The sequence below is a fragment of the Pyrgilauda ruficollis genome, unplaced genomic scaffold (genome assembly GCF_017590135.1).
Source record: "Pyrgilauda ruficollis isolate IOZ18807 unplaced genomic scaffold, ASM1759013v1 scaffold3, whole genome shotgun sequence".
Lineage (NCBI taxonomy): Eukaryota > Metazoa > Chordata > Aves > Passeriformes > Passeridae > Pyrgilauda > Pyrgilauda ruficollis.
The window spans coordinates 11,954,180-11,968,004 of record NW_024524377.1 but is presented as its reverse complement, the minus strand read 5'-3'; the positions used below and the strand labels follow the sequence as shown (position 1 = coordinate 11,968,004).

Sequence of the window (13,825 nt, the reverse complement as noted above, 5' to 3'; positions counted from 1 at the left end):
CTCTGGTGGGATGTAGCCTTTTCTCTGTTTAAAAAGAAACAAAAGCATTTTTTCCTTCTCCCTGATACTCCTCCTGGATTGTCTCCAAGCCAAATAAGAGCATGGCTTTGGTAATGTGTTGACACCTCCTTGGCCTACACTGTGTAAGAAAAATCCCTGCTCACATCTGTCCCTTAGCGTCTGATCTCTGTCTTCTCCTCCAGGACGAAGGATGGCTGATGGGTGTGAAGGAGTCTGACTGGATCCAGCATAAGGAACTTGACCAATGCCGAGGGGTTTTCCCTGAGAATTTCACAGAACGGGTGCAGTGAAAGTCCAAGCCCACCAGCTGCATTTCTGCTGGAAGAAAGCAAGTTTTCTGGTAGATAACTGAAAAAGAACAACGAAAGGAAATGAAGAGAGAATTATGAAGGAATAGAAGCCTGAAAAAAAAGTCAATTTAAAGGGTGTGTTCTTCACTAAGGGCAAGGTTTCAGAAGTTAACTGAAATTCCAAGTGTTATTGAAATATATACATATTAATAATAATAAGGCAATTCAGATATCCTCTTCCCCTTTGGTTTAAACAGCATTTGGATTCAAAGGACTGATGCAGAAGCAACTCAGTGAGGTTCTCCAAGTACTGCATTGACTGAATTGTCAGATGTCAGTCTGGTTCCTGGAAAGGCAGTATTTGTCAAACGGCTTGAAAGTAGAAAGCTGCATTTGCTCTTGGGTGGGTTAATCTGTTCTGTCTTGAAGGTGGCTTGCATGGCAACCATAAAAATTCAGCCTTCCCTACATCTTCAACCTACAGTAGGCCAAACTTTCTGTTATGCTGTTGAAAAAAAAATTTAGTATATAGTGTTCACCACTACAATGTATGTGTGTGTGTGTGTATTTTATTTTCTTTCTTCAAAACAATGTTACATAAACTGTGATTTTATACATGTAAAGGTAGAAGAAACTACATGGAAAGGGCATGAAGAAGGTGAAATGTGTGAAGCTGTGCTCAGTCCAAAGTTCTTTCAAATGCAGAGATCTAAATTCTCACAGTAGTGTTGGCCTTTGAAATCCTAAGGGGAATGGACAAATTCAAGAGGAAAAACAAGACGAAACAAACAGATGCCGTTTGGATGTCTGAAGTTTAGGCAAGGAAATCCTCTAGTACACACATCCCCATCCCCTACCCCCCAAAAAAACCCCAAACCTATTGGTGGTTTCAGAAAATTTAGATTCATGTAGGTGGAAAATAGCGGTAAAATCTACTGGTTGGAAAATTTGCTTTTAAAGACAGAGATAAGGGAATAATTTTTTTTTTTTTTTCTGTAAGAATATCAAAGAGAAAACACTGATAAAAAACAAATTACTTTCTGTGCTTTTCATTGGCGTTGTTTTTTGTGGAATTGTATTTCTTATTTTCCTTGGAAGAGTTCTGTAAGTGAAATATCGTTAGATCAGCTTTCTCAGTGCTGTGCTGATGATCAAGTTAACCTCTATGAAAACTGGACTCTTGAAATGCTCGTTTAAAATGGCTGTGTGACTTCATGCTATTGTAATGCATTAGAAAGGAAGGCAAGAATATCAAAGTGTCAGTGTCAAGAAGACACTCTGCAGTCTAATACTGATGCTGAGTCCTTTCCTTTACCTTTCCTTTGCTTCTGTTTGTTTTTGAATTGTGGTTTTTTATTTTATTTTTTTTTTTTTTTTGTTTTTTTTGGTTTTTTTTTTTTTTAGTTTAGACAAGTAGATGACAAGGCATATTCTAAGTGCATATTACACTTGTTAATATAAGCCGGTCTGGCTCTCCAAGACTCTAAAGTCCCACAAAGGTACTTTATAAACTTTACTTGAATACTGATGCAGCTGGCAAGCGAGTCAGGCTATTTTAATTTTTTACAGCTTCCCCTCCTCCCCCATGATTGTTTTGCCCTGAAGGGATTTTTAACAGTGAGGTTATGCCATGCTTAGGATCACTCTGAAATAATCTTCCAAACGGGTAGGAGTTGGCTTTTGTCAAAGCTGCACAAAATGCTGACAGAGTACTGAAAATCTCACCTTTCCCAGTCTCTTTGGATTATATGTAGAACAGCAGAAAAACATTGTAGGGCAGAAATTGTGTTAAAAAAAAAAAAAACAACAGCTTTTTTTTTTGTTCCTCCTCTGTTTGGAGGAACAGATCTGATTTTGATTAGAAAATATATTCTTATGGATGCAAGCATTGTTGGAGTTCCTCATGCTTTCAGCTTGGGAGATGATCCATGCTAGTTATTTACAGCAATGTAACAGGCATTAAATCTGTCCTATATACCCAAATCCATTTTCTTTTTAAAAGAAAAAATGTGCAGGAATTTATTTTGCATCACTGTTAGAAACCCCAATAGTATTTAGGAGTAACTGCTCACAATACAGAAGGACTGGACTCCACAAATTATGGTATGGTGAGCTGTTGCTTTAGAATACTGCCCTGTTTGACTTTTTTTTCCTTTTTCATCAGGGTTGTCTTTATTATTACTCTTTTTTGTTTTTCAAAATATCTATTTTTATGCATTTGTGACTCCCATTACTCCTTTAAAGATTATTCATATAAAAATATACATTTAAATATACATAGAAATATATATATATATAAAAGCGGGTTGATCCAATTAACATAATGCAGTCAGCTTAAAATGTTTATTTTTATGCAAAACCTGTGGATAATAGCTTTGTTTTTTTTTAAAAAAGGACAAGATTCTAAGTTACCAGAGCTGTGATTTTTGTCTTGTAGTAACTGTTCTAGACCATTTAGAAAGCTGTGCTGATACCTAATTTATTGTGGGTTTTTTTTTTGCTGTTGTTGTCGTCTGCTGTGCTTGAACCAGATGACTGTCCCAACAAAGATCCTTGTAAGGCCTTTTGATTTTATTGAGCTTGCAGAGCAACTATCCAGTACTGTATTGTCCCTGCAGAAGTGGTAGCACTTTGCAAAAAAGGGATGTTGTTTTCAGGTCACGTGAGCAATGCTCCAGTGTTGCTGGTGGCGGGGAGAGTGTTGTGTCTCTCTCCATTTGCTTCCCCCAACCCCAAAACCCCCAAGCCCCCTGGCTTAGAGCAGGTTAGGGTGGGTTACCTGGATCTTGCATTGCTCACAGATAAGTGGTGTCAGCACATCTCAGTCAGGTTCTGAAAATGCAGGATCAGACCCACAGTTTATAAATTGCCTTATGTGAAAGTAGGATGGCAGAGCAGGAAACTTGTAGATGGCAGTGTTCTTCAGAGCCAGGAGATCTGTCTCCTGGGTTGTTCAGCCCCTTGTAAACAGCCATGGCTCCTCCCATTTTCAGTGTTTTTACTCCTAAATACCTTGATTCTGGTTGGTATTACCTGGTGAAATGAATTTCCCCTTTTCTTTGGTTTAGAACTGATTCAAATAGAAAGAGGGACAGTAAACTCCCAGGCAGGCAGTGCCCTTCTGGTTTTTCAGTTTGCAGGCTGAACTGAAAAATCTGAGAAAAAATGTAAGGGTGACCTGAGACAATTTTTTTTCCATTTTCTCAGTGGAATGAAAAAGGGAAAAATTGAAACAAACAAACAAATACTTTCATACCAAAATGAAACATTAATTTCTAAGCTTGCATTTTAACAAACGTTATGTCTTGGGCTGTAACAAGTTGCTTTGAAGCAAAAATGTGAAACCTTCTGTTTTGAAAATGCTGAAAGAAAATGTTTTAATGTTAATAGTCTTTTTGCCTTTGCCTTTTTTCTTAATCTGATGACTGGTTTCAGTTAACTCTAAACTGCGTTTTTTTGCAAATACATTATCCACTGAAGAGAACCCAAAGAAGCCCAGTTCTGCTCCACTGACAGATACACTGGACACATTTCAGGGATTACTTGGTATCTGGCCCATCAAAGCTGCTGTTTTCCCCATTTAATAATCTTCCACTTGATTGTTCTACTGGGTGAAAAATAAAAGCATCTCTCATCCCGTGCCATTGACTGGTTTTGTAGCTGGACTTAGAAAGACATTCTTGCTCTGTCGTCTTCAGTTTGGTTACAGATTTGTGATACTACTCCAGTTTGAGCCTAATCCTAGTATGAAGTGTGGGAATTAATATTTACCCAACTGTTAAGAAAGAAATAAGGTATTGTTTCTTACCCCTTTTTCTATCTTAGCAATGTCATTAAGATATCTATTTGATAGAATTAAGGAAAGGTCCCAGGGGGAAGAAGAGTGTGGTGTTCCAGGTGGGATTCCCCCATACACTATGCTATTTTCCATGGGAATTCCTCAGCTGTCTGCTTTTATCACCTTTGTTTTGCTTGGCTGTTGTGGTGATGCAGTAAATGGAGTTGTGCAGGTTCATTTCCAGCTGCTCAAAGCTGGTAGTGCTTTGTGTGAATTGTGCCACAATCCTTGAAGCTTTGTTCACTGTTGCAGAACCCTTTCCTGTCCCACTCTCCTCAGTCTGTGGCCAAGGCAGACAGCCCCAAGTCCAAGGGGACTTGGAGCAGAAGTGAGGACTCCAAATTCTACCTGGAACTGGGATGTCGTTCAATTAGGTTTTGCAGTAGTCTCTTGGAGGGAAAAGGCCCAAGGCTAACGAGATGGAGGAGGATAGAGGGATGATTCATTATCTTTTTCATTTTGGGTTGATACACTGACTCCCTCACCTCTTAGTTCCAGGGAGACACTCTGTAGGGCTGAGAACAAAATAGGAATGGCCAAGGTGTGTATGTTCAATCTGACAACGGGTGCTTCTTGCCTGCCAGTGGCACTGGGTTCAGAGCATCCTGTTTCCTGCTCTGTGCCAGACAGATGCAATGCTCTGCCACAGATATTTTGGATGCTGTGCAGTCAGTGCCCCAAAAGAGTGACTGTCCTTGTCTGAAGGAGGCAGAGGTGTCTGTCAGCCCTTTCTAGGAAGATTTATCGATCTCCCACAGACAAGGCCTGTGTGCATCTAACACAGTCACCTCTGATTTCAGCACTGGCTCCATTCTCCCACTCCTCTCACTTCCCAGCCTCTCCCATGCTCTTTGAGGATGATGGCAGCATTGGGCACTTCCCACCAGCCAAAAAGTGCAAAGCTAGAAGATGCACAAATGTGTCCATCAGCAAATCCTACACAATGCAGCTTGATAGTGCTGATAAACAAGCAGGTAAACAAGCAACAGCTTTTCTTCTCTGGGCCACCAAAGGGAAGCAACTCCTTGCCACACAGGTACTGTCTCACCTGGTGCTGGTGCAGACACCTCTCTGCTTGCATGCCTCTGGTTCACACCTTTTTGCATAACTCCTGATGGAAAGGAGTCCTGGGTGGTGCCCAGAGCTGGATTGTGTCACCAGCCCTCACAAACCATCAGGTTTAGTTCACACATGGGGGCTAAGAATAAAAGGCTCTTTTGGCAATTTTGCTTATGAAACTAAATGGAGAAACTACAGCTGTGAAGACTGGTCTGTATAAGCTTGTACTTTGATGTGTCCTATGGCTATAATTCCTTCACCTCCTTTTGCAGCTTATTCTGCTATTGTGACCCTAGTCTGCATTTCATGTAGAAGGTCCCTACTTGAAACTTGCCAGATGCAGTCCTGGGCTTATTGCTTCTCTTTAGCTGAATTAAGTGGGAACGACTTCGGCAGTGTATTAGCAATCTCTTTTCCTTCTGTTAATTCAGTCTCTGAGTTTAATCACAATGACCTGAAACATGTTTGGGGGTTGAGTGGTTTTTTAATTAATTTTTGTTTTGTTTAATCAAAGCTGAACAATTCCCATTGTATTTAGAGCTGTGATACCCAGTTCCACAAGTACTAGATAAATTTGTCCCATCTTGTTTCTTGGTGATGTTCAGAAATATAATTTGTGTCATCCTAAATCTTGCGTCAGTTTCTCTCTCTATTTTTTTCCTACCTTTATATTAAGAAGCTGAAACAATTCAGGACATTTTTCTCCCCACAGAGGTGAGTAGCTTCATAGATGTTTGGTGTCCAGGCACCTTTAACATGGGGAGTTCTTACAATCACATGGGATGGGGAAGGTGATGCTGGTCCTAACAACAGCAGGGTAAGCTCTTGTAGCGGCCATCTCTGTTCCAGTTGATTGTGATGCCAAATGAATGTAGTGTAAGGAAGGATTTGAGATCTTTCCTTTTTATTGGCTACTGGCCCCAAAGTGATGTGACCTTCATCATCTAAGGCAGGTCTGTTGGTGGGACTATGACACTGCAAGGGCACTCTGTGCCACCTGGCCAATCTTTCCTCAGCTCCCTCTGGCCTGCTGCCACACCTGTGTGAGCTCAGTTCCCAGGCTGGCTTCGGATTCTGCTCTTTACATGGGACACTTCCTTTGCAGGTAGAAAGGGGGTGTTTGTGCCCATCAGCCACAGGGATTGAGGGACAAGATTAGAGGGAGTCACAGTTCATAGCTGACTGGTTTTGGGGCCACTCCCTCCCTGCCTGATTCCAGACAGGCTTGGCACAGCTGTAAATTGGTGCCAGCTAGCACTTTGATGGATGGACTGCCAGAGTCCACTGCTTTGGGAAGCAACCCCACAAGCACCAGAGCCAGATCAGGGAGCTGTCTAGGCTGAGTTTCACCATTCCTTTGCTTCCAGCCAGCCTGGAGGGTTTAGTGCCTTTTAGCCTCTCACCTCTGGCGTTGGGATGGACCTGAGTCACATCTTGTGGCAGAGGGAGAGCAAGAGGCAAGCTGTGTCCCTGGAACTAGCACTGCAGTTGGTGACTCAGGCTCTGCCTTGGTGTGGTGGCTCCTGTGAGGCTGAGCTGGGCCAGCTCTGCTGTAGGTAGAAGCTCACAAGGTAGGAGCATGACCCAGAGGCTCTGTTCATGCCTTCTGCTTGTCCTGCCTCACAGAGTTTCATTGCCATCACCTAGAAATAGGAAGGAAATGGGAGGGAGAAGATGGACGAGTGGGAGAGGTGAATAATTCATTGTCAGAGTCTCTGCTCACCTGCATAATTCATTCCTAGTGATGTTTTGTTGCTCCAAACAAGCAGCAGTTGGTGTCATTGTCTGTGTGCAGGCTGTGGCCGCATAAGCCCTGGCAGCACATCTGGAGCAGAATCAGGGTCCAGGGGCCCTGGTCCAACCTCAGTGGATCTCATCACGCTGAGGGAAGCTTCCCTCTGGCACCACAGCTGAAGAAGGAAGCCTCTAACATGTAGGAGACACATGTGGCACCAGGTGAGGCTGGAGTGTCTGGGAGTGGCAAGGTGGAAGCCAGGGCATTCTGTGCTGCAATGGACTGGCAGTGACTGGTGTCAGTCACCTCATGACATGCCCACATGAAGGGACAAGTTGGTACCAGGGCTGTCCTTCCCATGTAGGAGCCCATGCCACCTGGGAAAGACCCCGTGACAGGAAGCTTGAGCCCCGGTGGGCAGCTAGGAGTCAGTCCACAATGGTGAGGGGGAGGAGATGGGAGTTTGGGGCAGCGCTCAGCAATTTCTCCTGTTTGCTGGCTGGGTGAAGCTGGTGCCCTTTCTGCAGAGCAGAACTGCTGCTTCAGCACGTGGAGGAGCCTCTGCTGTGCAGCCCAATCCACAGAGCCATTAATAATGGTGTGGGAACAGGAATTCAGCAAGTGCCCATGATTAATTAGCTCATCATGGGCAGTTAATGGCCAGGCTGCTCCCCTTGGCCCTGTGGTGCAGGCAATGGAACAGCCATCGCTTCCCACTGGATGAGGCATAGCCCCCTGCCAGGAGCAATGGGCAGTCTGTGAGCTGTTCTGATGTGCTGCTGAGAGGTTTTGGGTGAGATTGTTTTTTTCAGATGCTGGGGGAATGGATCTGTAAGGGAACTTGTTAGTTATCAACGTTAGGTAGGCAACTCTGGCGCAGCCCCAGCCTAATATCAGCTTTCCTTTTCCTGGTGCTGGTGTTACCTCACGTCCTGCTTGTGCTCCCTCTTGCTGAGGCTGACTTCTTCACATGTACTCTGCTTGTCTCAGCACTTCCTCGTGAATTAATATTTAGAAATTCAGGTGCCACCTATGCTGCATAAGGCACTGGAGATGACAGAGCCGTGCTGTAACAAGGACATGAAAGCAAGGCTGCTTTTTGAAATCCAAGTGATGAGGAAGCAATCCACTCCAGTAGTGACCCTGCCAGGGAGAGGGCTGAGTGCAAGGGATTTCCTCTGTCCCAGCTGCTTAGCAATAAGATAGGAGAAAGAAAAAGCTCTAGCAGGAGTGCAAGGTATAGAAATTAAATTGCACACATTTTCATAATTTGAGCGACATGATACAGCCCAGGGCGTGAAATGAATGTGATGGGACTGAGACTGCTGCTGTGTTGCCAGTAAGGAGTGCAAGCCTTGTCCTGTGTCCCAAAGGGACATGATCATGGGGCACTTTAGGGCACATTCTGTGATGGTCACAATGATGCCTATTACAGCAGAAGTGAGGAATGTACAGAAACCCCTGTGCCACAGACTTTAATTTCTGCTCTCCCCAATTCAGAGACCTGTGAGAGCCTCCTGGAGTGACTTCCCCTCTCTAATGTTCAGGATTGCCTCTGTACATCTCTATTAGAGGCCTCCAGGAGAGACCTGACTATTGATTTTGCAGAAAGTGCTGTGTTTGCTGTTGAGGGCGATGCTGCTTTAGGAGTGAGCTGGCCACACAGAGGCACTCGTGACATCCATGAGCTCCCTGTTCCAGTACAAAACATCCCAAAGGTCTGAAAACACCTTCTGTGTGCCAGACTTCTGGCTGACTCCCCTGGGGAAATCTGAGAAAAGCTCAAACTGAAAAAAGCTCATCTGTGCTGGGAGAAGTCACAGTGTTTTAGTGGCTGGGCCTTGGCATTGCACTTGATGGTCACATTAACCAGGGATGCTTCCAGCCCTCTAAGAACTTTCCCCATGACACACAGCAGAAGCTGGCTTTGCTCCTCTGTGACAAGTGGTCACCTTCCTACATCTTCAGCAAGTTTCACCTGGAGCCATCTTGTGAAGTGTCGTGTCCATCTTCTGCTTCCTAAGCCCTCCCTCCTGGGAGGCACATCAGGGAAGGCTGTGCCTCTTGCCCCACAAAGGCAGTGATGTACCATACCAGGAGGACAGGTATTTAATTTGCCTTGCTCTGCCCTATCTGGCAGCTCCAGCATTGCTCACTGTGTCTCAGGCTTTCTGCTGTGGCTCTGACAAATTGTTGCTCTTCCCATATGATACAGATGTTTTTGCAGGACTGTAAATTACTCCCATCCAATAACTCTTTTATGAAGCACTTTTTCACCACACAGTAAAGAAAAATGCAACTGAAGAGGTAATTAAATGTTTACTGTTAAGTACATTATATATTATATACTATAGATCATTCCATCCATTAAGCAATCCATTTAACTCCCTTTAACAGCATTATTGTCTATTATTAGGTTCATCAGCATTCACATCCTTTAACTCTGCATTTCTATCTAATTAGCGCTTCTTTCTTACTTCATATTTCTATTTAATTAAGCTCAGCATCAGAGCTGAATTTCCTGTGCTCAGCACTAGCAAAGGATTTGATCCTTTCAATGTGTGAGGGGCTGAGGGGCACCAAGCTTTAAGTAGCCTCCTTGGATATCTGCTGAAGTTTTCAGCTGACGTTTTCCAGAGTCAGTCCCTACTTAACTCCTGAAAAATTTGTGTCCATTTAAGAAGCTGTAGGTTTGTGACCTCCTCAGTTATCTCAGGTTATCAAAGAGGTCCTGTAGGCGTGGTGGCTGCAGCTGGTGCATCTGCAATGATCGCATGTAGCATCCAGGCACTGCACATGGCATGGTCATGGATAGAGACTTTACTTCCTGACTGGAAAGGTAGGGACTCTGTGTAGTGAGGGGCTTACACTTCACTCTGGATCTTGGGGTAGGTAAGGATCAGCAGCTGGGAATAGCTCATTTCTTACCTGACCAGGGCCAAAATGTTCCTGCTGGTGCAGTTCCACACCAGCGCCGGGCTCTGGGGTGGTGGGGCAGGACACAGCCGCTGCCTGTGATGGGGCTTGTCAGTGTGCACCAGCTTTAGGTGTAACTCTGCAGGCCCCATTTGACAAACCTCTGCAGAGCTGCTCAGACGCTGATCTGCAGAGGGGCGCACTTGGAAGCGGTGAGTTTGTGGGCTGGTGGCCCTGACCCATGGGATGTGTGCTGTGAGGAGGCTGCACCGGGCTGCCTGGGGCCGCTGTGTGCTGCAGCACTGCTGGGACCTGAGCTCACATCGTGCCTGCTGATAACACACACTTTGGCATAAACACCTGCTCTGTTCTCTCAATCCCTAAGCCCTGGAGTCTGCTACAGGAGGCTGTCAGTTATAATCTCTCCCCGTCAAACGTTTTTGGGGATACCCAAGGCACGCACTGTGACAGCATCACTGGAAAGCAGATTAAATAGCAGACAGGGAACACCTTGCTTGTCACCACTTAGCATCCGAGCTGCAATGGCTTTGAGGAATTGTCTGGGCCCTTCCAGAGTCCCTGAGCAGCTCTTTTTGCTAGTACCAGTCCAGAACAATCAGCAAATTGAGTTCTTTTTATTAACTTTAAAAGAAGACATTAGCCTCAGCCAGGAGAATAAAACCAATTTATGAGGCAATTAGCTCTGCAAAAACATTTCAGTCTCCCCAGAGCAGCCATCTGAGGAGCATCTTATTCCAGCTGCACAGCTTCTTCCGGCCTTGGGTTTACAGCACACTTCATTTATCATCAATAATAATAATCATGAATAAACAAATGGCTTCCTGATGAGTGTGTGAGACAGCCAGGAATGTCTTCTCTGCCTGAAATTAGACTATGTTTTTGACTTCCTCCTTCCAAGTGTGGCCTGTTTCTTGATTGTGATTAATTTTGATACTCAAGCTGTTTATAAGCAGTATTATCTCATGTGGGCTTCTTGTGGGATCTGCAGCAGGGTTAGGTGCAATTTAAAGGACCTGGACTACACAAAGGTGCCATAGCAGCAGACTCAGAGAGCTCTGTGTCTACTTTCCAAGTCCCTTTGTAGAAATTGCAGCTTTCTCAAGACCTGTCTATTAGTGCTGGAAATTTGGGCAAACCGGGTATGGAGTCTTCCTCTGCCATTATTGTTCTGATACAATAAGTTCTGGGTGATGAAGGTGATTAGGAATGAATGTGGATTGGATTTAAACAAAAGTTTGATTTTCTATTTCTGGGCTAGCCAGAGACTTTCAAATTTGCCTTAAAAGCAAACAGATTAAAAGTTAAATCTCAGTTTCAGTGAGCTGATGTGCAATACCAGTCTGCCAAACTCCTATTTTCTGTATTTTCCTGTTTCAATTTTTCAATTTTTATTATAGACATCTATTTCCTGATTTTAATTGCACACTGCTATTGTGGAACTGAAAAGTAGAAAATCAAAACATTAGAACATAATATTCATACTACAAATATTGTACAAATTTTACAATTTTGTTAATTAAGCTTTTTCTTTTTTTGATGTAAGGTGATGCAGCTGTTGACTAGCTTTGCTTAGCTTAGATATGGAGCACTCCCAAGCAGAGCCCTTGGCTTGCACTATTTTTATCTCCAGCAGCAGGAGGGAATCCTGTAGATCTTAGTGTGTGTTAAGAAACCCAAGGGGAAAGAAAGTGAAATTGCTGTGATCTTCTTAACACATCCTGAAAAAGAAAGAGTTTAATCCCAAGTTTTTCAATACGAATTGAGATGCCCAAAAGAAAATTTCCTGTGGAGCTTTCTCAGGTGTTAAAGTTGGGTTGTCTGTACCTCTGTTTCTCTCTGAGCTCTGTTTCTGAATCTCAAGAAATATGTATCCAGGCCAGAAGTGCAACACTCCTTACGGTTATTAGGCTAAAGAGCACGAAAGGACAGGGAAAATTGCTGAGAGCCAATGTTCAGAGTCACAACCAGCAGCAGTCCTGGGGCTGTGACTGCTGGATGCAGCTGTGGATACAGCACAGGATGCAGCATGAGCTCCTTTGGATTAAAGACCTTCTGGGACCTCTGCCTCAGGCATTGTGGCTGTTAGCTCTGGAGAGGTGAACTGCTCAGAAGAAGGCAGTGTGAGGGATCCAGTGTGCTCAAGCCTTTTGCAGCAGCTTCCCATGCAGTTCCCAGCTGGGCATTTGCCTCATGCTCCAAAATGAAGATGTGATTTGCAGCCACTCAGCAGTGCTGCTATCAGAGCTTGACCAGCTCAAGTCTATCAGGGCTTTAAAGGTATTTTTTTTCTTTATTTTAAAAAATCCTTTCCTGCTCCACTTTTTCTCCATCATTGAGTTAAAAGTCTGTTAGCATCTCCTTTGGAATAATTCTGCCTTTAAATTTTGATGAGTCAGTGAGTCCATGCAAAGCTTTTTAAAAGCTTTTAATTCTAAGCTTTGGGGTTTTACACAGCCGGTTTAATCTGTAATGACTTTTTTTCATTTCCACTTGAACTTTCTGCTGTTCTGGTGCTCTTTAACTCCTGCAAGGCCTCATTTATGCTCTCTTGAAACACTTGCACTGGGAGATGAATGGTTCTTCCAATACTCCCTTTTTATTAATGTATAGGTTTATAAGCGAAGGAATTAAATGTAGCTTGAAGAAGACCTAGCCTCCTAAGGTGTTTGCTGTTGTGGCTGCACCATCCTTTGGAGAGTCTGTAGCACTGAGCTGCAGCCTCTGTGTGTGTGTAACAGAGTATGTGTGCACAGCACTGAAGCCATTCCTGTATCTCCCCTCCCTGTGCACAGTAATGTTCATCCAAGCAGTTTTTGCATCTTAGGGACATGGATGCTTCAACAAACCGTGACAGCCTTCCAGGAAGGACCAGACCCAGCTTAGTTTTTGAAACTGAGGGGTTGGTTTTATGCTAAGGGATGATGCCAACCATCACACTTGCTGAGCAGAAAGATCTTGAGCTGCAGAAAACAAAATTGCGCTTTCCATGGCTAAAGGTGAAGGGACACATTGGCACAACAGTAGCAAAGAGAGCAATGTTTCAGTGGCCCTTCTCTGCAGGACAGGCAGCCAGGCCAAGTCTTTGTGACACATGGAATGTCTCACAGCAGCAGCACTCCTAAAGCACCTCTGCTTCACCTGTCTCTTCAGGTGTGAGGTAGTCACTAGGCAGTTGCTTGAGTGGGAAAAAAAAGGAAGAATAAGCAAAGAAAATGAGGGGGAAAAGGGTGATTTGTGCTGTACTTTGAAATCATCTTCTGTCATCTGCTTAGTTATCTTCTGGCCAAATGTGATGATGTACAAGAGCTGTCCCCCTTTGATACTCACTCACACGAACGTAGGCACTGCTGTAGTGGAAACAGCTGTCAGCTGGGAAATTGCATGGAGGCTGCTGGGTTTTCATGTCAATTATGCAACTATTCAGTCTTCTTAGTGGGAGGCTACAGTGTGATGCTTGGGCTGGATTTTCTGCAGTGTTTAGGTGCTGGAGGATTCACATAAATACTTGTGGGGACTGACTGAGAAGCTTCCATGCCTACATCCTACTGAAATCATGGGTGTTTTGCTGTCAGAGGTGCCAAGACACTTCTGAGAAATCCCATTTTCCAGAATGTTGGTCACATGTCACAGAGAGCTGGCAGCTACAGAAATACCAATGCCAAGGTAGAGTAAACAAGATAAATGTATAATTTGGTGTCCTTGCCATTGATAAACTATTGCCTCTGGAACATTGAAGATCATCTCTAAATAAGGGTAGGTGGATCAGGAAAGAAATCTCAGCTGCGAAGGGCTTCAGGAGGGCTGGCTTTGGTTCTTGCCCTGCCCCAGACTTGCTGCATAATCACAGGAGATCACAGAGTTCCAGGCTCTTAAGAGCACAGCAGCTGAGGCTGGTTTATAGGTCTCTCACCTCACATCCTGTTTCGTCCCTGAACTGTATCCAGT

At 44.1% G+C, this 13,825-nt stretch overlaps 1 protein-coding gene across 13 annotated transcripts in view; it reads left to right on the top strand.

Moving 5' to 3' along the window:
- The window catches only part of BIN1 (bridging integrator 1), a 91,519-nt gene extending 85,682 nt beyond the window's left edge, over window positions 1–5,837 (top strand). For all 13 annotated transcript variants that reach the window (XM_041473541.1, XM_041473537.1, XM_041473534.1 and 10 more), the window contains one exon: window positions 204–5,837. In XM_041473541.1, the coding sequence (XP_041329475.1) occupies window positions 204–311 (108 nt within the window). In that variant the 3' untranslated portion in view covers window positions 312–5,837. The remainder of the gene's footprint in view (window positions 1–203) is intronic.
- The last annotated feature ends 7,988 nt before the right edge of the window (window positions 5,838–13,825 follow it).